This window comes from Takifugu flavidus, chromosome 14, assembly GCF_003711565.1.
Source record: "Takifugu flavidus isolate HTHZ2018 chromosome 14, ASM371156v2, whole genome shotgun sequence".
In the NCBI taxonomy this organism is placed as follows: domain Eukaryota; kingdom Metazoa; phylum Chordata; class Actinopteri; order Tetraodontiformes; family Tetraodontidae; genus Takifugu; species Takifugu flavidus.
The window spans coordinates 1,820,206-1,846,145 of NC_079533.1; the positions used below are offsets into that span (position 1 = coordinate 1,820,206).

Here is a 25,940-nt window from a genome sequence, read left to right on the forward strand (position 1 = left end):
ACACACACACACACAGATTTCTGCTTCTTGTTGTTGAGGGCTAAAGATGATGGTGAAGAAATGGCGCCATCTAGCGAAGGGGAACAATATCAAAATGGAAACAGAATTCCAAAATATATCCAAACTTTTGCCAGTAATAGACGTTTCTAAAACGTTTTGAAAGTAGCATAAAACGGGCACGAGATATTAACGACGGTTCGCGTAAAATTAAGTTTATGATTCGGCACAACGTTAGCTTGTACAGCGGCCTTCAAGGTGCGTGTCTACCGTCTGGCCTGCAGGGGGCGACGGTGCCCAGAGAGGGAGAATGATCGCCCCCGAGAAGAAGAGAGGCCAGGGTATTTTCCTGGGTGGATGGCCTGCACTGGATCTAGCCTGTCAAAACTGCATTGAAACCAGAGCAACGTGGGATCAAGTCTGAAAACAATGTGGGCTCTATGTTTTTTACTCTATATTTATATGTCGGTAACCAAATTAAGTCTGTGAATCTGTAATTATGGATGTTTGTGGTAAGTGTCGCCTCGCTGTTAGCAAGGCTAACACACTGTAGTAACAAACTCCAGACAGACTAATGGTCGCTGGTCAACAACCAGCACAATTTGTGAACAACGTTGTTTTTAGGTACGTCACACATTCGCTGCCAACGTTACAATAACTTTCAGTTTGTTCCAGAAGCTTTATAAAGATGTAGCTTATTCTTTTGGCCGTAACACACTAGCGTTGAACTTTGTAAATTATTACTGCGATTCAGACATATTTGGTTGTGGCTTGCTTGTTTGCTTAGTTTCTCAGTAAATACTCGTCCATCTGACGTTACCCGGGCCCTTGTAGAGTTTCTTAAAGCTGCAAAGTTTGTAAAATAACCATTTCTTCAGCTTTAACTCACCGCTGTGAGCAGAGAGTGGAGTTTTCCATGTAACCAGATTAACATTCGGTAACGTTGCTCAGCAATAGCTGCAGCAAAACTCACATTCGGACCAGGTTCGGGGTTTGTTTAACAATTAATAGTAAATGCCTCCATTTGTCTGTTGCATCTGATGGCCAGACCACACTAGAGAATTTAACATGATGCTCATAATAATGTTGACATCCCTCCATAGAATACAATATCTAAAGTCATCAATATAAAGTTGGAAAGGATGAACGAGTAACAATGAGAGCTATTCTTTGGTCCCCGTAGGTTGCCCACTCCAGTTGCTATTTAAAGTTAAACAAGTTCAGGTGTTGAACAGTTAAGACTCTGGTTGTATTTTCACATTTCACAATGCATCAAACATTTTCCAGTCCTGGACAAACTTGGTTTGCAGACAGGCCAGTTTTGCACCTGGACTTTGGAACTGTAGACACATGTATAATGTTCTGCAAAACTAATGAAGGGTTCCACTTTAAACGGTGTGTGAGTGTGTTGCTTGTAATCTTGCAATTGTTGCTTAAACCCCCCACCAATAATAGAGTATCAAGCCTTCCTTATCGCCATTAAACGTTGAATTGAGTTCACAGTTTTTGTACCCCACCTGATGCAAGCCAGCAGATATCGTGAATTGTGATTTCAAACCTATTTGGTCAGTCTTCAGACTTAACCGGCTCGTTATTACTGCACATCAGTAGATGGCGTGAATAGACGTTGGTCTGGGCAGCGGCAATTTGTGGGTTGTGGATCATTTGAAGTTGTATTTACGTGGGTCCTTTTTCCTCTGTGCACTTTGTTTCTTTCAGCAGGGGCTGTTCAGATGGTGGCAACTGTGACTGACACTTGATTAAGCCCACAGAATTATCCACTCACCCCCCCCTCCCCAACCTCCTGTATCAAACCCTGTGACCCATTTCACACCATGAATGAAGTTACTATAGTTAAAGAAGGCTGGCTCCATAAAAGAGGTGAGTTTTTTTTTGTTATTCACATAATAATGACTTTATTATGAAAAGATCAATAACTGTGTGGAATAATTTGACGTTGCTACAGCGTGGTACATAGTTGTATGGAAATCAATGATCTGATGGCCATCTTTGTTAAACCTTCTGGATTATACATCCATGGAGGAGTAACCGATGCTCTGAACAGGAACCTTGAACTAAAGATGTGGAGCTACAAGTGTAATTCTTTCATTTCCAACGTCTCATTTTAATGGGACTGTGATTTACCAAAGCTTCTACTAAAGAATGTTATGTTATGCTAGTGTTTATTTCAGACAAATGAACAATTTCAATTCAAAAGGGGAACAAGAGAATGTTTTCTGATTCAGGTGAGTACATCAAGACGTGGAGGCCCAGATATTTCATCCTGAAGAGTGATGGCTCTTTCATCGGCTATAAGGAGAAGCCTGATCTCAATGACCAGACATCCCCTCCGCTCAATAATTTCTCTGTGGCAGGTCAGTCGGCCGTTGAAATACCTGATACAGGAATGGCATTTCTGCTGCTTTCGGGTGCATAAACCAGCCATTTAGATGTTTCATACAAAGTGTTCAGATTGGCCGAAAACTAAGCTGCCCTGATCTGAATTGTGTTTTACAGAATGCCAGTTAATGAAGACTGAGAGACCCAAAACCAACACTTTTGTCATTCAGTGCCTGCAGTGGACCACGGTTATTGAACGCACCTTCCATGTTGACAGCAATGAGGACAGGTAAGAACAGGCCGCAGCCAGCAAGAAGTGGTTCGATGATCAATACGTTTCAAGCAATCCTGCCTTGTTTTCAAAGCTTTGTGCAATCTAAAATGTAATATGTGACCATTTCTGGACTCTCTAACCCCAGAGAAGAGTGGATGTGGGCGATACAATCAGTGGCCAATAGCCTGAAGATGCAGGAACAGAATGAAGAGGAGCCAATGGATCTGTTAGGCTCACCCAATGAATGCAGTCTGGAGGACATGGAGGTGGCTGGCTCCAAGGGGTGTGCCCGAGTGGTGAGACCTTCTGACTTGTTTTTATTGTCGGTTGCAGTCTGTCCATTGCTTTCTGTTTGTCTGGGTTGCTGTGGCAGCCAGGGAAGCCCAGACCATCCTTTCCCCGGTTCCTTCCCCAGCTCTACTAACCAAGGGAGTCCAGGGTTAGGTGGAGAATGGACTTCCCAGAGCCAGACTCAGTCCTGTCATTGAGGACTTTGGAAGGGTTTTTGGTGAAACACGCAACGGTGCAGGCCAGGCTCTGGTTCTGGACGGAGAGTTCTGCTCTGCTTTTATCGCAGAGCTGGTACCCTTTAACATCAACTCCTTTAATCCTTTTAAAGTCAATTTCTCTTCTCTATTAAGTCACTAGTACATCTAACTTTCCCACATCTTAATCCCAAACCTTCTACTTCGCCCCAAAGTGAGCTTGGAGTGAAGTTTCCTTTTATTCCATAGGGTTCCAGACTTTGATCCACTTATTTCTTATTAATAAGAAATCTGCCATTGATCTAACATTTGCTTCTTTCATCTATTTCAGACAATGAACGACTTTGAGTACCTAAAACTTCTTGGGAAGGGGACGTTCGGGAAGGTAATTCTTGTCAAAGAGAAGGCCACGGGAGTGCACTATGCCATGAAAATACTCCGCAAAGAAGTCATCATAGCCAAGGTAAAGAGCCGCCTCGGTGCACCTTATATTGTTTGAGCTGGGCGTGGCGTCGGGTCACTTCCTGCTTTGCTCGCCCTCATTGGCTTCGTCTGACGGAGGAACAGATAATCTGGCTGTTTTCCCCTCACGCCCACTGACTCTGACGCATCAATATGGTGTTATTGACACCTCAGGGCTGAGGGTGGGGGTCAGGTAAATAAATGCCCCCCTGAAGGAGCGACGTAGAGCATCATAAAAAGGTGTCAGCCTGGAGACATAACCAACATATGGGGAAACTGGAGGATACAAAATGGGTCAGAGGACACTGACTGTAACAGGCAACTGGGAATCTGCCACACACACACACACACACAGTCGCCCACTTCATAATGGCCTCACAAATATGCATATACAGTTTGTTTGTGGCATCGTGACCTGTCATTTTGAATCAAAACCTTCAAATCTGATCTATAAGAGGTGTGTATTGTGTCAGAATTGTCTAGAGAGGCTGTAGCGTGAACGTAGCCATGGAAACCTTTGATGTTCCACCTCCTATGCACGAGTGAGCAGACACCTCTGTGGGTTCCTTCCTTGCAGAGGTTGTGAATGGTTTTTCACACAACGATGCAGCCTGTTGATGTGAACTATCTCCTGATCTGTGAAGAGCGTCTGATCATGTGTTCATTGCAGGATGAGGTGGCCCACACGGTGACGGAGAGCAGAGTGTTGCAGAACACTAGACACCCTTTTCTCACGGTGAGAACACTCATCATGAGACAACACCGTGTCAGCAAACACAGCCTCACTGGAATATTGTTTCAGTCACCCATCTCACCTGCCCGTTGGCTCGTTGTAATTTAATGACTTGGTTACAAACACAACCACATCTAGACAGCCAGTAATTTCATTTCTATTCAGTTCAAAAGATGCCATTTCCCCAACATATTCATCGGTTTAGCTATGGAGGCGATTCGCCCATGAATATTCAATCTGTGGTGCAGTTATGTGATGTTGAAGGAGTGCGACAGACTCATCCTCCTTGTGACATGATTTTTCTCCCTCCTCAGACGCTCAAGTATGCCTTTCAAACCCACGACCGTCTCTGTTTTGTTATGGAATATGCTAACGGAGGCGAGGTGAGACCGTGTGTCACTGTCACATGGAGACCCACGAATGTCGCTTGCTGTCAGCAGCAGCTTAATGTGCTGTCTGAAACAGGCCCGCTCCATATCTGTCCATCTGCTTTCAGCTCTTCTTCCACATGTCGCGGGAACGAGTGTTTACAGAAGATCGGGCGCGGTTCTACGGCGCAGAGATTGTGTCGGCGCTCGAGTACCTCCACTCTCGTGATGTTGTTTACCGCGATCTAAAGGTGATTTTTGTCTTTTTCGGGACCGTTTCTTCTCATGATGGCCATCTGGCCTCTGTGGGCGGCGGCTATCTGTGGCCCAATGCCAATAGCGACGATGATTTCCCCTTATTTTGTCATTTCGTGTAAATCTCCATCCCAACAGCGGAAGCATTTTCAGTGGGAGCAGTTAATCCCTGCCATTGACCATCATTCCTTCTCTCTCTTTATTTGTAAGCTGGAAAATCTGATGCTGGACAAAGACGGCCACATCAAGATCACTGACTTTGGTCTTTGTAAAGAAGGCATCACACCTGATGCCACGATGAAAACATTCTGTGGAACTCCTGAATATCTGGCGCCTGAGGTAAGCGCTGAGTTTGGAGATATTTGTGAGCACTTGAGAATAAAGTGTGTGTCGTTTCTAAAGATTGCTTCGTGTTTTGCTTATTTTTGCGTTACTTTTGAATGGAAGAAACCATGATGTGATTAGGTGTCCACTGTGTGTTTTGCTTTAGGTCCTAGAAGACAATGACTACGGACGGGCCGTGGACTGGTGGGGTCTGGGCGTCGTCATGTATGAGATGATGTGTGGCCGGCTGCCTTTCTACAACCAGGACCACGAGCGCTTGTTTGAACTCATTCTCATGGAGGAGATCCGCTTCCCCAGGAATCTGTCCCCCGAAGCCAAGTCCCTGCTGGCTGGTCTTCTGAAGAAGGACCCTAAACAGAGGTTTTTCTTTACACGGCGTATTGATCTTATGGAAGGTCCCACAGCTGTTCATGTCTACCGTGCCCAGTAATCAGGTTACTTCTGTACATCATCTCTAATTTCTTTGGTTAAACAAACCAAACCAGATCAGTCGCTCAACCACCAGATATTTTATGCCATAAACCTTTAATTTCTAATTATTGATTTAAGATGGGCTCACGAGTGACAAAACCAGTTGTGGGAAAACAACATGGTTCTTGTTTAGTTCTCACCACGACGCTGTTTTGGCCCACAGATTAGGGGGAGGCCCCGATGATGCCAAAGAAGTCATGACTCACAAGTTCTTTACCAACATCAACTGGCAGGATGTGGTCCAGAAGAAGGTAACCGTCGCTTTGCCTTTGTAGAAACAACCCTTTATGTGTAGATGTGCGATAACAGATAACAGGCTTGATACTGTTGGTCAGGTTCTTTGACTTTGATTAAAAAATGATCACCGTTGTCTGTTTGACATCAGCTGACCCCACTTTTCAAACCACAAGTGACATCAGAGACAGACACCAGGTACTTTGATGAGGAGTTCACAGCACAAACCATCACACTCACTCCTCCAGACAAGTGTAAGTATTTTCCTGGATTCCTCGAGTGTTTCTGAGCAGAAGGAACTCGCTAAGAACATGTGGCAGAGCTTCTTCCCTCTAACACTGATGTTATTACCTTCCTATAATCGAAGGTTTTGTTTAAGATTTCCTCCTCTTTTATAATGTCAGGTGTCTTGGCCTTTTCTGAAAAGTGCCGCATAAATAAGTAGGATTATTTTTGTTGTTGTTTTATGAAAAGAAGCCATAGTTAATCTGTTCATAAAGGCCATTGCGTTGTGCGTTTCAACCTGCCGTAGTTCTCTGACGGACGCACGACTCCGTGTCCAGTCTGAAACTGCTTCTCGGTTTAGATCGGGAGGAAATGTGCAGCCACCCGTCAATCGTGCGATCATTTTACGCAGCTTTTGTGTTTGGCGGGCGACTTGTGCTGTCGGAGGTTGTTGCTGAAGGTTTCCAACCCCTGATGTGACGTCGTCAGTGGAAAAAGCTGGAAAACGTCACTTTCCAACCTTTATCAAAGGCCCAACGGAGCGTTTACGTTTGATCGCTCGCTTTGTACGCGGCCATGTTAAGACATTTGTTCACGCCGTGAATTGTGTGGAGGCTTCATCTTTTCCTTTGATTCGTGGCTTTGATTTGTGACTGTTGCTCTTTTTCTTTCAGACAACAGTCTGGACAGCGAGGATCCCGGCCAGCCAGCACATTTCCCCCAGTTCTCTTACTCTGCTAGTATAAGAGAGTGATCGCTCACACACCCACGTGCACACACACGTGCACACACACTGTCACACACGCACACACCCACCCACACACCCACACACACGATGCATGAGCACCTAGACCACATCCCTAACACCCATAACATGGCCAGAACCCTGAGCTTTAATGAGCTCTGGTCCCATCGCCGTCTCAGCTGGTGGCCGGATTCTTCTTTCCAAACCCCATTGGTCCACACTACGGGCAACGCCTGTGCACACTGGCCGTACCGTCTGGAATTCAGTACCTCGCATAGTCATCAGCACAAGTCAACAACACAATCAGGACTCTGCAGTGCCTTTGAATGGCCTAGAAACTACTGCTGCTTTTTCAGACTGTCAACAACTGATCATTTTAAAACTCTTTTATATGGTCTTAGAAGAAGCTATCCAGTTCCTTTTGTGATGTTTCCAAGTGCTCTTCTTCAGAACTAGCCGTCACCTCCGGTCATGGAGAGTTGAACACGAGGGGCAGAAGCATGGTAGTTTGTGTGTGGATTTTTAAAAAAACAAATACGCGGGCATCACATGGAAGCTCTCATCCGTTATTTCAGTGTGCATCCGCCCGCTCTGCATCAAGAACAACAGTGATCAGAGCCTCTGTGGAGAAAAGCTTTGACAGAATGAAAACGAGCTGTCGGACTCCAGCGCCGACCTTCTAAACAGTATGCAAGGAAAACAAATCAAATGTGTATATTAGTTTGCTCTCATCTCAGAATGGGATCTCTGATGGATCAGATGAGCGCAACACAGGAATTAATGCAACTTGAGAATACCTTAATGCACAAGGTGTATATGTTCTATTTTTAAACTTTTTTTTTTTTTTAATTCGTTGATCTTTGTTGATCAGCAAAAAACACAAGAGCCATGTGATTTAGAGGCTTAAAAGCACTTAAGTGATTCAAAGCAGACCTAATTCTTTCTCAGATGGGTAAAATAGAGCTGATTGGTGTTGATGCTCGTCATTGACGCCTCACCAAGATGTGACCTTTGCACCGTTTCTCATTCAGAAATTGTGAGGTGGTAAAAATTCTCTGATTTCATTCAATAGTCCGGTCGGCGTCTTTGTTATCAGTATTTCTCATTTTCATCAGCATTTGGCCAGTTTTAAAGAACCTAATGGGGAAACCTTTGTACAGCTGATTTAGTGGAGACATGAACATGGTCCTGTTGCAGGAAAAGGATGTGTAGAAATCTTTCAACAAGGATATCAGAAAGGCTTTGTGGCATTGTAGTCTTGTATCAGCAGTGCTCTAAGACAACCATCTGTTGCACCCAACTGTACTTCTCAACATAATCTTATTTATGTCACTCAACACCCATGGACAACTGTCTAATATTTCCCACTTGCTTGTATCCATGCTGTGCTTTTCAGCCTATATGTGAACACAGTTTCTCTTTAAGTCACCACTTACCTACCAGTGTCTTGAGAGGTTTTTAACGTTGATGATGGACACGTCGGCGTGTCCGCCTGGCCATTGTGTTAGTTGTCAAAGATTTGTTTAACGTGCATCCAAACTGCTGCTGCTCTTCAGACTTGAACGCTTCACTACAAATTAATTATACATGCCAAAGCTGAAGAGCTAAACAAAATCACAAATATTGGTCCATTGTGAGATTTTGTGTTTGAGTGCAATCAAAACTTGCAAAGATTTCTTTTAGTTCTCAACCCTTTCCATCTATCATTAATAGCTGCACAACAAAAAGCGGGGGGGTGGGGGGGTGGTAGCATTAAACTTTGCAATACTACATGTTCAACTGTACATAAGAATGTGCCCAACGTTGTTTTGGTGCTATGCTGTTGAGTCACTGGTAATGAATTCAGAGCAGGTTCAGATAGGCTGCTCCACTTCCTGTTGCTCAGAGCCTTCTACCACATATGCTGTTTTGAAATGGTTTCTGTTATTTTTGTTTCTGCCTCGTTTTACTTCATCATGTGTCTCCTCCCTCGTCCAAGTTGTACTGACCCTTCTACTCAGATACTCCCAAGTTGAGTATATTGATAATGGTTGAAAGATGTTTTCAGTTATTTTATTCAAACATTTCTATGTGCCTATGAATGTAATTCTGAAAGACGGTCATCCAATACACATTTGTAATTGCCTTAAAGCTTGTTCCTTCGTCTCCTCTCCTTGTCCCACTGTAAAACACAAGAGCCTGTATATAAAAATCAAAGCTGTTTCTTTATTTCATTCATGCCCACCTCATCCAGCCTTTGATCCAATCATTCGGTCAACCAAGGTACGCTCATCTAAATAATATGTCTTGTTTTATTTAACCTCTACTTAACCAGGGTGGCTGGTTGAGAACCATTTCTGCCGCTAGAAAAGTCGCACCCTCTCTCACTACAAATCCCATCAGGCATTGCAACAACTGCGCCATCAACCTCAGCAGTGGACAGACAGATGGACAGAACCGACGTGGCTGTGTGGCCTCCTCTCCAGCCATGCTGCGGGAGAGAAACACTTTAATACAGCTTTAAATCTTTACTTGTTGAAGTGTCTAGAAAACCACAGCGCGGGGCTGAACAACTTGTGGCTTGTTTGGCAGCGAGCGATTAGCTTTTAATTGCTGACATGTACTCGTGAAGTCGTCTGTAATTCCCACCGGTAGGTGGCGCTGATAGCTCCGCTGCAGGAGTTCCGCTTCATCCACGGAACAATGGCCGGACATGTGAGCAGCTCCGGGGCTGACCCTTGGAAAGCGGCCCCTGGTGCACACCTCCACCAAACTCTCCAAGTTCGGCTTCAGATTTCTCACCGAGTTTGACTCTTTCGCCGAATATCCGTGCTGTTAAAAGTTCTACAATCATATCAACCTCAAAGTGAAATATTGGAAGCCGAGAACCTCAAGTCTGACACCAGTATTTTTGTATTTCTCTCAAATACTGGTTTAGTTAGTTCACCAGTTACAGTGCGAAAATTTAAATAAATTTACTGTCCCATTAAAACAAATTGAAAGCATCCCGAAATCAATTAGACAGATCAGCTGTTTTTAGTCAAAAAATTAGTTAAGAGGTTGTTTATTGTCACGGTATCTCTTAATAATCGACTTGTCCGAGGAAACAATGCATTTAGCCTCCTCTAAATGTTGAAATGTAGGATTCTAATCGTTAAAGATGGAAAACGGACTCTATCATTTCAAACGAAAGTCTCCCCACAGCCCGCTGGTATGTATGCAGAGTTATATAAGCGGGTAACGTGGTTGTGCTGCCAGACGCTGATCCACACGCACACGCACACGCGTGTTTCATCCGGTTCGCAGCGGGGGACATTTGCTGCGGGGCGGCGGCCACGCCCCCACCCGCCCGACTCACATGTTCCCGCACACTTCACCGGAGCGAGCGGCGGCCTGGCGGAGGAGTTTATAATGCGTGTTTACAATTAGTTTGGGAATTGTATTTTAATCACATGTAAACACGTCATCGTTCGAGTCAAGTCACGACCGTCCACGGGCGACGGTGTCCAGGTCCAACATTTCCAACAGCATTTAAATGCATCATAGTGGCTCCTCGTACCGAGCGCGAACCTCACGTGGACTCTCGACGTCGCCACATAAACACGTGTCCCGGCACGCGATTGGCTAAACTATTTCTGTTGCGTCACCGCCGCGCGCTGACACCCCAATTAATATTTAGATAGAGAGGGCGTGGCTACGCTGCCAACATCATGGGTGATGGATTCTTTCTGGACCTGATCACAGTGCATGTGTTTCCTCACCAGCGAGGACACCCCGGCGGACAAGCAGCTCCCTTCAACTATCTATCTATCTATCTATCTATCTATCTATCTATCTATCTATCTATCTATCTATCTATCTATCTATCTATCTATCTATCTATCTATCTAATGAGATAGTTTTCCAGGATGAACTTATAAAATGAAGGGACTAGAAGAGGAGGGAAGATGGTCCGTGTGGAACTGTTGTGTTCTGCTGCTGCAAGTCAGAGTTTTCCTGCTGTCCTCCCTTCCTGTGACTAGAATACAGGTGAGTCAACTCTCTTTATGCCACCCTTTTTTAAAAATACGATCTGTATTTTGTCGTGTGCACGTGTCTTCTGGATCGACTGAAAGCTGCAATTATCCCTTGTTGGCTGTTTTAAAAGGCGACTTCCCCATCGCCGAGGGGTGGTATGGATTTACAGCACTCTTTCTTTGAGCAACAGCAGCAGCGTATTACGTAACGCTCGGGGTGGGAGTGTACCATCTTATCAGGTTCTTGCTGCTCATCTCCATGTGCATGCTGCAGTGTTTACACAGGAGGCTTTGGCGAAACACATGACAAACACAACCTCCCCCGTGAACAGGCTGGCTCTTCTTCCCCTGCTGCTTTTTGTCTCACTCTGCTGGACGCCTGGTTCAGCAGTGCTGCCGTGATCCTCAGAGGAAGAGAGGAACGTATATTTATCCACTTGCTCTTTACTCTTTTAGGGTGAGTTGCCCAATTTTGATGACTGGCGTGACGTCTGTGTTCCTACAAGCACAACACTTTCCTTCGGGATGTTGAGGCGGTGTGCCATCAGGACTAGTACCTACGTGTACTTGCCAAGTTTCGTGGAAGATCCTTGATTGAAAGATGATTATTTTTTTGTAGTTGTTGTAGTTGTTGTAGTCTTAGTGACTCTGATCCTCTCTCATCGTTGGGGTCTGACATCGGTGTTTCCCCACATCCAATAATAACACATTTCTTTCTGCAGTTCTGTCTTTCGCTGTGTGGAAGTTGTGATGGAGGGGCTGATGTTGTCATTGGCCAACATTTAACCTCATTGCTTTAGGAAACGTTTCATGTTTGCCTGAGTTCCTAACCTGTCGCCATTGTGCAACAGCCCGTCTGTTCTGTTTGTCAGAATGTGAGTAATGGAGAAATCAGCTGTTGCCTGATCAGTAAAGACCAGTCAGACCACGCGTCCCGGCCTCTCCACCACACATGATGTGGAGGAGAGTCATCCTCTATTTGCCTCTATGAAGACCTCCTTTAGAGTCATCTGCCTTTGACTATATTTCATGCATTTTCTGTGGCAGTTGAGCAACAATCAAAAACAGAGGCCAGCAACCCGCTCCTGGGAGGACCCTAATCCAGCCGGGTCTTCTGTCCTACCAGGTAGATGCTGGGCGTTGTCCTGGTAGGACAGAAAACCCGGCTGGATCGGGGTCCTCCCAGGAGCGGGTTGCTGACCCCTGCTATCAAGCCTCTGCTCCAAATCAAGTAATCTTGTTTCTTCTTCAGAGCCTCCTCTGGAATGACTCGTTTTTCCAGCGTAAGATATAAGACGACGGGCTAAAAGAGGCATGCTGATCACAGTAAGTATCCGTTGTGTAGTGCCGAGTGGTGCGCATTACTGATCAGTTACATTTATCTATACATTGTTATTCTACATTCTCGCTGGTTTAGCAAAAACCTAACCTTCACAGTTTGTTGTCTATTAACAATTAAATGAGAGTATGGCCGACATAAAGTTGATTTACTCACTTTCAGAGCAAGTCAACGCTGGGGGCCTTAAGCAGCTCCTTCAGCAGCAGACTGTTACACCCACGGTGTAAAAGGGAGCGTTCCCGCAGGTCATTTATCCCAACTGCCGTCAGATTGTACAACATTTACAATTCTTAATGTAGCACCAATAACCCAGGGTTGGCGTATTTGCACTAACTAATCATCCTACCTCTGGAATGTCTTATTTGCACATCTTATTTGCACCTTCATTTTTCCTTCGGTACATAATTTTTAATTTCTGTATATACTGTATAATGTACCTAGTAATGTACATAATATAAGAGTCTTTTTCTTTTAGTACTTTTCTGTATTGTACACCACGGGCTACCGCTGTAACGTGTAATTTCCCCGATGTGGGATCAATAAAGTTTTTTATCCTTATCCTTATCCTTTTGCTGACTCTTATGTTGACAGGTCTACGATGCCGAAAGAACAAGGGCGTTTTTGGGAGGAGACTCCCCACTGCAGTTCAAAAACTGCTAAGAATAAGAGTAACAGTGCGACTCTGCAGGCTGCCCTGAGCAGCATCCACAGGGACCAGTCAGGAATGGGCGACAGGAACGCCCACATGGTGCTCTGTGACGGAGAGAAAGACTCTGAAAAAGACTCGGGCTACTCAGGTAATCACATGACCAGTCACATGCATGCTAGGCCTGCACATTTGATTCTGGGGTTTCAGTTATGACTACTGGCAGTGTTATTGATGATACGCGCTGAAAGATTGTGGACTAATATTGCTATTTGGTCTCCTCTTTACGCCGATCATGTAAACCCCAACAACAGTGAAAGCTAGATGGGTCCACCGGTCACTCGCCATAGTCACGCTTTATTCAACTGAAGTACAACCAACTAGTTACTTGTAGAAGGCAATTACTGGACTGAAGTAACTGGAAGACAAACTTCATTTAGGCGTTTTTAAGCTTTGAGTATTTGTTTTTATTAGGGCTTTTTTAAATACAACATCTCAATGTTTTACAATTACCAAGCAAAGTTTGGCTAAACTTGCCAGGTGATCCTGAGCAGTAATTTACTGCAGGAACCTTCTACCTTCACTCAGGTTTACTGACTTTCTGCTCTTCCAGCTGTTTCAGAGCTCAGATTGGGGGGGTTTCATGCAGTTTCTCTTGTGTTTTGGCTTCATTTGATCCGTTGGCGCTCACGGAGCTGATGCAATATGCCGAAACATAGTGGGTAAACAGGATAATCGGCTGGACTTTCCCGCACGGTTACGTAAGACTTTGTCTTCGGCATTAGCGGATTCAGACGTTTTTTGCTGCTTTTGCTTTTGGAGGGTTTGCTGGGAGCGTCTGGGTCGCCGTCTTTGACAGTTAAAGGCTGAAATGCAGGACAGCTTTATTCGCCTGTGATGTCCGAGTTAAATATATTGGTGTTAGTTTATTTTGGGAGTCAAGCAGGTCGCCAGCAAATTCAGCAAAGAGACATATCGCCTTTTTATGGGGGAGGGGTATCCGTGTTAAGTGTCCTCATAGTCTCATATGAGCTGCCTTAGCTGAATAACAAGGCCACCATGAGATCAATAAAGTTCATCTTATCCTATCTGACAAAAGGGAAAATGGACAGAATGCTAACAGCCTCTGTGGTGACGTGACAGGAATCCCACATACTCTACGGCTGGGCTGGAGTTGTCAGTCTAAACGATGCTCAGGAACCTGACTTCTCAGGCCCTGAAAGTCTGGTAACGGCGCATGCACGCATGCAGGGAATCATCGCCAAATTCTGGAGGATAATCTGGCTCAGCCTGCATGAGAACTACCGCTGTTTGGTTCCTAGCAAGACACCGAACAGCGGTTTAGAGCGAAGGCTGCAGAAAAGGTTCAGAGACCACGATGTGAATGTTGTGGCCTGACTGGGAGGGATCCACAGGCGTTGCAGGTCAGGTGCAACGTGTGCTGCACTAGTGACTTTGGAACGTGCAGAATGAATTTTTAGGAGGTTTTGAAGGTGTATTTAAAAGAGCTCCAAGATTTTTTTTTGTCTTTGTCACCTTTGAAGTTTAATTACAGGGATCAGATGCTGTTTTGAGACATTCCTATTTGTGCATCTTTCTCCTCACGTGTTCCGTCTCACTCCTGCTCCTGGGGGTCTCTGTCCTTCAGAGACCGGCTCTGAGTCTGTGCACACTGATTTGAACGATGAGCACAAAGGCATCCGCACCGCTGCCAGAGACAACAGAGAAGGCTTCAAGTGTGACAACAACGTTGTGATTGCTACAGGCTGCAACATGGCTCCTTATGAGGACTTCACACCCATTTACATCATTAAGAACCTGGTAGTAAAACCGGTGAGATGTACAGTTTCACACTGTCCTGGTCCACCTTTTTGCAATGTGGTTTCCATTTTTGTTCTTTGTAGATTATATATAAGTTTGTTTTTCATCTTAAATTCTTCGAGGTGTGAAAAATAAAATATTACACCTCCTGTTCATAAACAGGCTCAGGACACCTAGATTGTAGGGCCCCTGGTGCTGGGTTTTGGTGGGAGAACTCGGTCGTCTCTTTGCTCTGGTTACAAGCTCCTTGGAGGGTAGTGTCAGTCTTTAACACTGTCGCTGTGGCCTTCAGCTCACCTCAATGGTTAATATGTCATGTGTCATCTAGTGGCTTAAATCTAGTTAAATCTAGACTCTTCTCCCGGTCTCAACACATTTGTGTAGCTTATTTCATCAATGTCGTGTATTGAAAGTGTTTGTTATTTTGCTGATGTATGAGCGAATGTAATGGAGATGAAAATTTAAAGCAGAAATTTGGTTCCGGCAGCACCAACTCCTGCCAACAGGGGGTGCTGCAGCAGAACGAAGCAAGCGTAACTGTCGAAGTATAGCATTATAAAAAAGGATTTGCATCATAGCTGCTATATGCAGTGTTGTCTCATTTAAAGAAAAATGTGAAATATGTTTAGCAATATGGTAAAAACGTCTTCAGGTGGTTGGGGTGGCTCTGACTGGGCCCGCCCCGGTATCCCTTGATCAATCCCAATGTCAGACAGACGGAAGTGACAGCAGATTCATTTTAAGGCTTATGATGAAGTACCCTCCATAAAGTTAGTTTCAAGTTAGCAGCCTTATCTTGTTTCAGGCTACACTTGTCATGGTGGATGGAGGCCATCATTGAGGGTTACTCATTCATTATTAGTCATTAGAATGAAAAACTCCTCTTTGATTTTGTTTCCTACTCCCTTTGTGACTTTAACCTCCTTCCTATTTTTTCTTTTTTTTATTCTTTACTGGGTCCAAATGCTGCTTACACAACACCCTGCTCACAACCTCCTGGTGGTACAGTCTCAGTCGGAACAGCTTCTCCATGGCTCCCTAGCGTGGGGCGGCGGCTGGCAAGGCTTGGACAACCCCAAAACACCCACCCAGTACCTGCTGATCCAGCAGCCAGCCATTGCTGTCCCCTCATCTTCCACCCTGTCTCCATCCAGTGGGGCTGCACCACAAATGAGGAAAGGCGGCAATCGCTGCAAACAGAGCCACAGCAGCAAGACCTCATACCTGCCCATCCTTAACTCTTACCCTCGCATCGCCCCCCATCCTAGGAAGGACAGCTCTGAGGGGAAGGGAGCCAGCGTTGTTGAAGCAGCGAAGGAGGGGGGCAGTGAAGGGCAGCACCAGAGCAAGAGAGTGTGCATTGAGGGAGAGAAAAGAGAGGTAGTATCCACCACCACTGGCCTCCCGAAACCCCAGCAGCATCACAGGGTCAAAGGAAGGGTGAGGGACAATTTCAGCAGCTCGTTGCACCTCTCGCTTCCCAGCCACTCTGCTGGTTCCTCTCAACACAAGCATCAGCATCACCAACACCATCCGGGACCAGGCTCTGACAGCGTGGGCTCACCGTCTGTCTCCAGCTCCCAGACGCCATCGCCGCCTTCTTCCTCTAGCTCGCCCTCATCTTCGTCTCCTCCGTCCTCATCTCCACCTTCTTCCATAACTCACAGCCCGCGGTGCCCAGCTCCGGACAGCTCATCCTCGCGTCATCGTCGCTTCCAGAACACCGCGGAGGTTCTGAACCAGTCGGGCCTGCTGGCCATTGCACTTCGCACCAAGGAGCTGCTGAAGCAGAACGCTGCTACTGACAGAGAGATTGCCCAGCTCCATCAGCACACCCATCTTCTGTGCCAGGTAGTCCAGAGCAGTCAGAAAAAATGTCATCAAGGCTCTTCCAGCCTGGACCAGCTTTTGCAGACCATGGCTGAGTCTGGCTGCTACCCCAGGTTAGAGTTAAATCAGGTGAAAGTGCTCAGCAGCGACTCCAGACAGGACAAGAGAATAATTGAGGAGGACAGTAGCGTCAAACTGACTGAGCCGCACCAGCGCCCCACCCAGGTGGTGTCCCTGCACAGCACAGACGATGGAATAGCTCCACCATCTCCACTCTTCGCTCCCTCACCTGATGCTGAGGAACTGGAGCGTGGCGGCAGCTTTCTGGACACGATGTCCATCCCCATTAGCTATTCCACGTGTGGTTCGGATCACTTCAATCAGCTCAGTGCTTTGCCAGGGACTTGAGTGCACAACAACCCCGTTCTCCTCCCAGCTTCCCAGTGACTGCATCCCTGAGAGGAGAACCTGTGGTGCAGCTTCACATTTACTCATTTGAACCACGTCACAGTGAGGCGGTGATTTTCTTGTAATGACATCGTTAATTATGAATATTTCTGGTATTTTCAGCTGCACGAGCTGGTCACAGTCACATTGTCACCTTTGGAAATCCAATATACAGGAAAAAAATACAGGAATTCAGTAGAACACGATGAGCTGTAGTACGTTAGAGGATATTAACTAAACAATGAAGCGGATATTCAAATGATTGCCAATTAACATACCAAATTAGTAAATGAAACCTGAGAATAGTAGAGTAAAGGCTGACTGAGCCAGTGACACCTCTGCTGCTCAACAACAACGTGCTTTTAGGAGTTGTCTCATTTTGGCATCACAATGATTGAAAGCGACACGTTTTAGCCACACAAACCTCTGACTGTTATTGTATTTTTTTTAGGGTTTTTTCCACCAGATGTTGTTTTACAGTTCAATATCCACTTTGAATTTTTTTATGTGTTGAAATTTTGCTGCATCCTTATCATTAACGCCACTCAGTCATCCCATATATAATACGTTATTGACAGAAACACACACACCATATTAGGCATTTTTCAGCTCACTCTGTGTTTTGAAGCATTTTGCTTTATTTAGACTTTTCCTACATTACCAGAACATTAACTGCTTTCACTGCTACTGACACAAAGAAAGGAAAATCTACGAATAAACTTTAAAATGTTGCAAATGAACTCAGTTCCTTTATAAATATAGATGAGTGTTTGAATCTATTTCTTTTATTCCTTCAGGATTTTGCCCTGTGATGAAGTGCTGTGGTTGAATCAGTGAATCCTGTTGATTCCCTCTAGAGTTGCCCCGAACAACTATTTAAAGATAGATCAAAACATCTAAAAAAAAAAAAAAGCTTTCATAAACAACTGCATATTTCGATTAAGCTCATTTTAATCTAGGAACAAAAGCCCAGGACTTGAAGAGGTGGGACACAGGAGAAGGTGTAGCAGGTGGAACACACAGATGCTGCAGTCAACCTGCTGGGCTCCACCTGCACACACCTGCACACTGAGGCTCAAGAGGAAGAGTTTTTAACTGCTGAGGCTCTCAGCCTTTGGTCGGGCTCCTTCTTGACGCGTTGTTTCAGGAAGAAGCTCTCAGACGCTGCCCGGCCGAACACCGCCCCCTACTGGTATACCCGCGATCATTACGTTATTCAACACGAGTAATTCTGAGGTAACTAAAAGTTCTTCATCCCCTTCATATTTCTCTTTGAAATGCTGATTTACAATTTAGGTTAGCTGCGATTATATTTAGGAACATTTGCCTGTTGCATACGATGTATGTTTATGCTTTAAGACAAATTGCAGGTGGCATAAACAATGAATAAACATCCTACAATTTTGGCAAGGAGATGCAATTCTACCTTTCAGCCTTTAGTGGACACTGAACCCCAAGTGCCAATGCAGTGAGGTGGGCACTCATTCAGGGTTGTACCCTGCCTCTGCCTCTCTGGAGTGGGACAGGCTCCAGCACCCATTCTGTGGCCCAAAAGGGATGCAGTGGCCAGCGGAACAAAAAAACAAAAACCCTCCATTCCTTTATTTTTAATATATATATAGGTGAACCGGTTCCTGGTGCAGTTTGGTGGCCTGGTCCCACGTGAGGCCATGGTACAGCTCTCAACACAGCTGAGGCAAGTGGTTGCCTACTGGCTGCACAGCCTGGAATTGTTTCTGCTTAAACTCAAGGGACAATGGACAGATCCTCCCTGCTTTGTACCCCCATCAGTCTTTTTTAACAATTACTGTAATAGACAGACAGGTTTGATGTTAGAGATGAAAGCTTTGTTGACATTAAACACCAAACTTAATAAATTACATGTTTGCAGTTCAATTTAAAAATACAGACAATAGGTATATCAACAGTAACTATGGCTTGTGAAAGGAAATTTAGCAGTCTAGAGAAAGATATGCTAGAGGCACTTTCCTCAGAATATCAAACGCAGCAGCTCGACAACATGACAGAAAAAGATCCAGATTTGTGTCACATGTCAGACACTGAATTACAGTCCCACGATTGCAAAGATGATGCATCTGGAGCCCAGCAGACACTCACAGAGGCTGTGAAGGACATACTCAACGATCAGCCCGAGTACGTCTCAGTGAACTCACCAAACATGTCAGAGTTTGAATATCAACTGTTGAAGTCCAGCACTGCCAAGGATCTTCAGAAGGTGGCCTCTGAGATCAGTGCAGAGATAGTACGGTCCAAGCACCGCCTCGTCTCACAGGCTAATTCAAAATGTTGGAAAATGGTTGAAGAAAAACTCAAGGCCTTCTCCTTTTGTAAATACGTCAAAGAGTCAATTTTGAACTTGTGGGCGGCACTTAAGAAAAAATGCAACCACTCATCAAATCACGAGGAGGGACTACAGAAGGCCTTGGAGGAAGCAGAATTGTTGGTGGAGTCAATGTCCAAAGTTAAGGGAGGTAGGACGTTAGATGAGAAGAAAAACTGTCAAGAATTCTTCCAAAAAGTTGTCCATAACTTTGATACAGAGGCGCACAAAGAAATCTGCAGCCAGCTAAGTGACATTATATTACAGCACTTGGGTACTGAGAGAAACATGAAAAACAACATCAACAAACACATGGACGCCTTTATAAAAGATATGTATAAATTTGCCCAAGCTCAGACACAACAGCGGAAGGACCACGGAGTTATAAAAATGGCACTGGAAAAGATTGAGGAAGCTACTGACAATCTTTCTATATCCTCTCTATGGCTGCCTAAAGAAAGCCTCACCAGTGAAAGTGATGAAGACGATGCAGACAGCCTTCTACCCTCCTTAGATCCATTTGAAGAGAGGAACTGCATTTCCAATAACCTGGCAGTACAACTTACTTGCGAAATTTTGGGCAATCTGTTGCCTCATGTGCCTGCAAAGACACTGAACGACATCATCTCCAAAATGAAGATAACGCTCATGAAAGAATTCGCAAGTGTGGATATTCCCTTCACAATAACTGAAGACCACATCAGACTAACTGTCAAGGCTGTGTTCAAAGAGCTGCGCGAGAAGATGGGGAGGAAAGGCTGGATAAGGCTAAACTTTGTGTTAGACTGGCAGTACGATTCCATCATCAAAAGCACCATGAAACATCTGCAAGCTTGCCAAGAAAAGAATAAATTCATATCCTTTTTCAAGAATATCTTCAAGTTCAGAGCCTGGCCTGTTTAAACCGTCCTAAAAAAGACGCAGCTTCTTTGGAAAAACATGCTGAATGTCATGAGTTCCAGCACCTGAGCCACCAATGATAAGACAACTACTGCCTCAGATGGCGTTCCTAACAAGACAGGCAAATGGAGAACACAGAAGCTGGCTGAAAAATGACATCTTCACCATCAATTGGAAAGATATGGCCTTCTACAAGAAGGCCATGAGCAGACTCTACTTCCTCAGGAGACTCAGGTCCTTCAGTGTTTGCAGCAGGATGCTCCACATGCTCTCTCAGTCTGTCATGGCTAGCACCATCTTCTTTGCTGCAGTGTGCTGGGGTGCAGGCATTAAAGCTAAGGATGCCAACAGACTTAACAAACTCATCAAAAAGGCAGGGTCTGTTGTTGGCTGTAAACTTGCAAACTTGGATGAGGTGGTGAGGGACAGGATGGTGTCAAAAGTGCGGACAATCATGGACAATCCCTCCCACCCCCTCCATAACACAGTGGACAAATTGAGAAGCAGCTTCAGCAACAGACTCCTGCAGACTCGCTGCTCTAAGGAACGGTACAGGAAGTCATTCCTGCCGTCTGCCATTACACTGTATAATTCATTCTTCTCTGTCAGAGCTGTGCTCTCTTGACTGGATGTATGCATCAGCTTACATATTTACTTTTGTAAATATGCTTATAATTTATTGTTGTCTTTATATGTATGCCCAGGTTCTAATCTTATTTGTATTTTATTTATTCTATTCTATACTTTGTAAATACACCTGCTGCCATTTGTGCCTATACACTATAGTTATATTCCTCCATGTGTAGGCTGCTATTATAATTCAATTTCTCTACGGAGATGAATAAAGTAAATCTTGAATCTTGAATATGAACGGATCAACTGTTATAATGGAGAAATCCTGGAGTCTTTTCAATCGGTCAATCAATTTTTATTTATTTAGCATCACTAGACAACACATCACTCATACACTCGTCAGAAAAATATTCACTCTTATTAAGGATTATTCTTGTCAAATTTTGTTTTTCTGTCTCTAAAGCAATACCTGTAAAGAAATACCTAAGTCTCTTCAAAGAAGACAAAGTTCTGTTCCTGAGTCTTCCACCAAATATGTAACCTTGTTCGATGACCTGCTTCAAGTCGACGTTAGAAGTTAGTGTGATGTGGAAGTTCACACTTGTACTTGTGATATGACCATAATGACATAAGTAAAATTATAATAATAATAGTGGTGATCATAAAATCTAGTAATAATAATGAGGTTTACAAATCGTAATAAAGTTTAGAATCTAAAGTGGAGGTGCGACTTGTTCAGGCAACACACTAAATATTGTGAGTCCATACAAACGTACAATAAATTCTAGGAAAATTGAGTTTATTTGACAGACAAAGTTGAGGTTTTTGCATTAACATGTATCAGAACTCAGTAGAGAATATTGAAACCACACAACAGCAAACATAAATTCAAAAAGGAAAACAAAGGGAAGCCTGATATTATAGTCTGTGCAGGTAATTCAGGTGTATATATTGTTTATACCCCATCACAGTTTTATTTGCTACTTAAGCACTTCTGGTTAGATGCTAACTGCATTTCGTTGCCTTGTACTTGTGACGTGTAATGACAATAAAGTTGAATCTAATCTAATCTAATCTAATTCAATGTCTTCATATGAAATAAGCGTGAGAAATGCTTTTTAACGTTTTAAAGAGCAGGAAAGTAAATATTTTGGAAGCAACATTTGAGGACTCTCATTGTTCTTCCGTGTCCACCTGCTTACAGCAGGCACAGCAATGGCAACAGCAGCGATAGCAGTAGCGCCTGAGCTGACCGAAGAGTCCACTGTTCATCGCTGGAGACAGTTGTCCTTCTGGAACTATTCCTCCAGAACTTTGTGCACTTAGTGGAACTTTTGCATTCAGACTAGGTGCATCCAACTGGACGGTTTGATTGGCTTTGTCACTTACTGGAATTTTTCCATACATTGTTTCTTTTCCCTGGAGTTTGTCAATTTCATGGAGCAACTGAGCCTTAAGTTGTTGGAGCTCTGCGTGTTTTTGATTGAGAGTTTTGCAGCCACTTGTGAGGTCACTCTGAAATGTTCTCTTTTTATATTCCTCTGCTTTGCTTAACCATGATCTCTTAATAAAGTCATTGACAACCTTCAGTCGTTTTTCCAGATTGCTTTTCATCTCTTGACTTCGACGCTTCATGGAATCAATGTCCTTGCGTTCAGCTTTGGTCTCTTTCCACATTGTAACAAAAGAATCTCTTTTGAATAATGTCCCATCCAAACAATCATCCTCCTTTGATCCTGCCTTATCCGTTGTCATAAACCTGTTATACTCCACTCTGTCCTCAACACAGTCAGACAAAACTTGCTTTTCTGGGAGCTTTTCCACCAATAATGGTTCACTCCCAAATTCAGTTTGTATTGCTTCGTCAACCTTTACTTTCAGCAAAGGTTGCCTCTCTTTTTTGAGGATGTTACAGTAAGAGGCGATCCTATTTTTCTCTTCAATAATCTCATCACACCTTCGTTGCAAAGCTGCATTAAAATCAAGCGTAGACTTGATTTCTTCTATTAGTTTGTCCAAATTCAATTTAAAACCTGCATTTGTTTTTTCAAGAAAAATTTGAAGATTAATTCTGTTTCTTTCAATTAAATGTAGAATTTTGGCTAAACTGGGATCAAAATCTTCTTTTTGGCTTGATTCTTTAGACATTGTTAGACTATTATTAAGATGTAATTCTTTGAATTCTTCTTCTCTTTCATTCATGGCTTTAATTTCTGCCCATTCAACTTCCATTCTGTTCTTTTCACTTAGTAAGCCTTCTCTGTCTCTGTCCATGACGTTCTTCATGTCCTCCAGCTGTTTTCTTTCACTCTCAATGTTGTTTTGTTCTCCAGAGTTGCTCCTTCAGCTCCTCCAGCTCTTGTCTTTCTTCTGCCGCTGCAGTCTTGCTGGTTTCCATGACGTTCTTCATTTCCTCCAGCTGTTTTCTTTCACTCTCAATGTCTTGCTTTTCTCTACTGAGTTGCTCCTTCAGCTCCTGTAGTCCTTGTCTTTCTTCTGCCACTGCAGTCTTGCTGGTTTCCATGACGTTCTTCATTTCCTCCAGCTGTTTTCTTTCACTCTCAATGTCTTGCTTTTCTCTACTGAGTTGCTCCTTCAGCTCCTGTAGTCCTTGTCTTTCTTCTGCCACTGCAGTCTTGCTGGTTTCCAGTTGTTGTTGCAGTTTTATTTCCATGACGTTCTTCATTTCCTCCAGCTGTTTTCTTTCACTCTCAATGTGTTTTGCTCTTCTGAGTTGCTCCTTCAGCTCCTCCAGTTCTTGTCTTTCTTCTGCCGCTGCAGTCTTGCTGGATTCCATGACGTTCTTCATTTCCTCCAGCTGTTTTCTTTCACTCTCAACGTCTTGTTTTGATCTCCTGAGTTTTTCCTTCAGCTCCTCCAGTTCTTGTCTTTCTTCTGCCACTGCAGTCTTGCTGGTTTCCATGACGTTCTTCATTTCCTCCAGCTGTTTTCTTTCACTCTCAACGTCTTGTTTTGATCTCCTGAGTTTTTCCTTCAGCTCCTCCAGTTCTTGTCTTTCTTCTGCCACTGCAGTCTTGCTGGTTTCCATTTCTTGTTGCAGTTTTGTTTCCATGATGTTCTTCATTTCCTCCAGGTTTTCTTTCACTCTCAATGTCTTGCTTTTCTTTCCTGAGTTGCTCCTTCAGCTCTCATCAGTTTGTCTTTCTTCTGCCACTGCAGTCTTGCTGGTTTCCATGACGTTCTTCATTTCCTCCAGCTGTTTTTTTCACTCTCAACGTCTTGTTTTGATCTCCTGAGTTTTTCCTTCAGCTCCTCCAGTTCTTGTCTTCTTCTGCCACTGCAGTCTGCTGGTTTCCATTTCTTGTTGCAGTTTTGTTTCCATGACGTTCTTCATTTCCTCCAGCTGTTTTCTTTCACTCTCAATGTCTTGCTTTTCTTTCCTGAGTTGCTCCTTCAGCTCCTCTAGTTCTTGTCTTTCTTCTGTCACTGCAGTCTTGCTGGTTTCCATGACGTTCTTCATTTCCTCCAGCTGTTTTCTTTCAATCTCAATGTCTTGCTTTTCTCTTCTGAGGTGTTCCTTCAGCTCCTCTAGTTCTTGTCTTTCTTCTGCCACTGCAGTCTTGCTGGTTTCCATGACGTTCTTCATTACCTCCAGCTGTTTTCTTTCACTCTCAATGTCTTGTTTTGCTTTCCTGAGTTGCTCCTTCAGCTCCTCTAGTTCTTGTCTTTCTTCTGTCACTGCAGTCTTGCTGGTTTCCATGACGTTCTTCATTTCCTCCAGCTGTTTTCTTTCAATCTCAATGTCTTGCTTTTCTCTTCTGAGGTGTTCCTTCAGCTCCTCTAGTTCTTGTCTTTCTTCTGCCACTGCAGTCTTGCTGGTTTCCATGACGTTCTTCATTACCTCCAGCTGTTTTCTTTCACTCTCAATGTCTTGTTTTGCTCTCCTGAGTTGCTCCTTCAGCTCCTCCAGTTCTTGTCTTTCTTCTGCCACTGCAGTCTTGCTGGTTTCCATGACGTTCTTCATTTCCTCCAGCTGTTTTCTTCACTCTCATTGTCTTGCTTTTCTTTCCTGAGCTGCTCTTTAAGCTCCTCCAGTTCTTGTCTTTCTTCTGCCACTGCAGTCTTGCTGGTTTCCATGACGTTCTTCATGTCCTCCAGCTGTTTTCTTTCACTCTCAATGTCTTGCTTTTCTCCCCTGAGTTGTTCCTTCAGCTCCTCTAGTTCTTGTCTTTCTTTTGCCACTGCAGTCTTGCTGGTTTCCATGACGTTCTTCATGTCCTCCAGCTGTTTTCTTTCACTCTCAATGTCTTGTTTTGCTATCCTGAGTTGCTCCTTCAGCTCCTCCAGTTCTTGTTTTTCTTTTGCCACTGCAGTCTTGCTGGTTTCCATGACGTTCTTAATTCCTCCAGCTGTTTTCTTTCACTCTCAATGTCTTGCTTTTCTTTCCTGAGTCGCTCCTTCAGCTCCTCTAGTTCTTGTCTTTCTTCTGCCACTGCAGTCTTGCTGGTTTCCATGACGTTCTTCATTTCTCCAGCTGTTTTCTTTCACTCTCAATGTCTTGCTTTTCTTTCCTGAGCTGCTCTTTAAGCTCCTCCAGTCTTGTCTTTCTTCTGCCACTGCAGTCTTGCTGGTTTCCATTTCTTGTTGCATTTTTGTTTCCATGACGTTCTTCATTTCCTCCAGCTGTTTTCTTTCACTCTCAATGTCTTGCTTTTCTCTACTGAGTCGCTCCTTCAGCTCCTCTAGTCCTTGTCTTCTTCTGCCACTGCAGTCTTGCTGGTTTCCAGTTGTTGTTGCAGTTTTATTTCCATGACGTTCTTCATTTCCTCCAGCTGTTTTCTTTCACTCTCAATGTCTTGCTTTTCTTCCTGAGGTGTTCCTTCAGCTCCTCTAGTTCTTGTCTTTCTTCTGCCACTGCAGTCTTGCTGGTTTCCATGACGTTCTTCATTTCCTCCAGCTGTTTTATTTCACTCTCAATGTCTTGCTTTTCTTTCCTGAGTTGTTCCTTCAGCTCCTCTAGTCCTTGTCTTTCTTCTGCCACTGCAGTCTTGCTGGTTTCCATGACGTTCTTCATTCCTCCAGCTGTTTTCTTTCACTCTCAATGTCTTGTTTTGCTCTCCTGAGTTGTTCCTTCAGCATCTCCAGTCCTTGTC

General features: G+C 44.2%; 2 protein-coding genes across 7 annotated transcripts; both read left to right on the plus strand.

Moving 5' to 3' along the window:
• The first annotated feature begins 277 nt into the window (after positions 1-277).
• Positions 278-9,064, plus strand: LOC130538213 (RAC-beta serine/threonine-protein kinase-like). 3 transcript variants are annotated; one of them, XM_057055614.1, is made up of 14 exons: positions 278-428; positions 1,720-1,878; positions 2,244-2,372; positions 2,515-2,626; positions 2,757-2,907; positions 3,428-3,559; positions 4,229-4,294; positions 4,606-4,674; positions 4,788-4,910; positions 5,125-5,253; positions 5,405-5,619; positions 5,894-5,981; positions 6,116-6,218; positions 6,864-9,064. In XM_057055614.1, the coding sequence occupies exons 2-14, from the start codon at positions 1,833-1,835 to the stop codon at positions 6,941-6,943; spliced, it is 1,443 nt and encodes a 480-aa protein (XP_056911594.1). In that variant the 5' UTR covers positions 278-428; positions 1,720-1,832; the 3' UTR covers positions 6,944-9,064. The 3 variants fall into 3 exon arrangements, with proteins under 3 accessions (XP_056911594.1, XP_056911592.1, XP_056911595.1); XM_057055612.1 differs by having other exon boundaries at positions 284-428; positions 1,717-1,878; XM_057055615.1 differs by lacking the exon at positions 278-428 and adding an exon at positions 443-621 and having other exon boundaries at positions 1,717-1,878.
• A 1,288-nt stretch (positions 9,065-10,352) lies between these two features.
• On the plus strand, positions 10,353-17,752 carry si:ch211-132b12.7 (uncharacterized protein LOC564531 homolog). 4 transcript variants are annotated; one of them, XM_057055611.1, is made up of 7 exons: positions 10,353-10,942; positions 11,061-11,169; positions 11,262-11,386; positions 12,182-12,255; positions 12,860-13,065; positions 14,563-14,747; positions 15,744-17,752. In XM_057055611.1, the coding sequence occupies exons 5-7, from the start codon at positions 12,867-12,869 to the stop codon at positions 16,971-16,973; spliced, it is 1,614 nt and encodes a 537-aa protein (XP_056911591.1). In that variant the 5' UTR covers positions 10,353-10,942; positions 11,061-11,169; positions 11,262-11,386; positions 12,182-12,255; positions 12,860-12,866; the 3' UTR covers positions 16,974-17,752. The 4 variants fall into 4 exon arrangements, with proteins under 4 accessions (XP_056911591.1, XP_056911588.1, XP_056911590.1 ...); XM_057055608.1 differs by lacking the exon at positions 11,061-11,169 and having other exon boundaries at positions 11,204-11,386; XM_057055610.1 differs by lacking the exon at positions 11,061-11,169 and having other exon boundaries at positions 11,215-11,386.
• Positions 17,753-25,940: the final 8,188 nt, after the last annotated feature.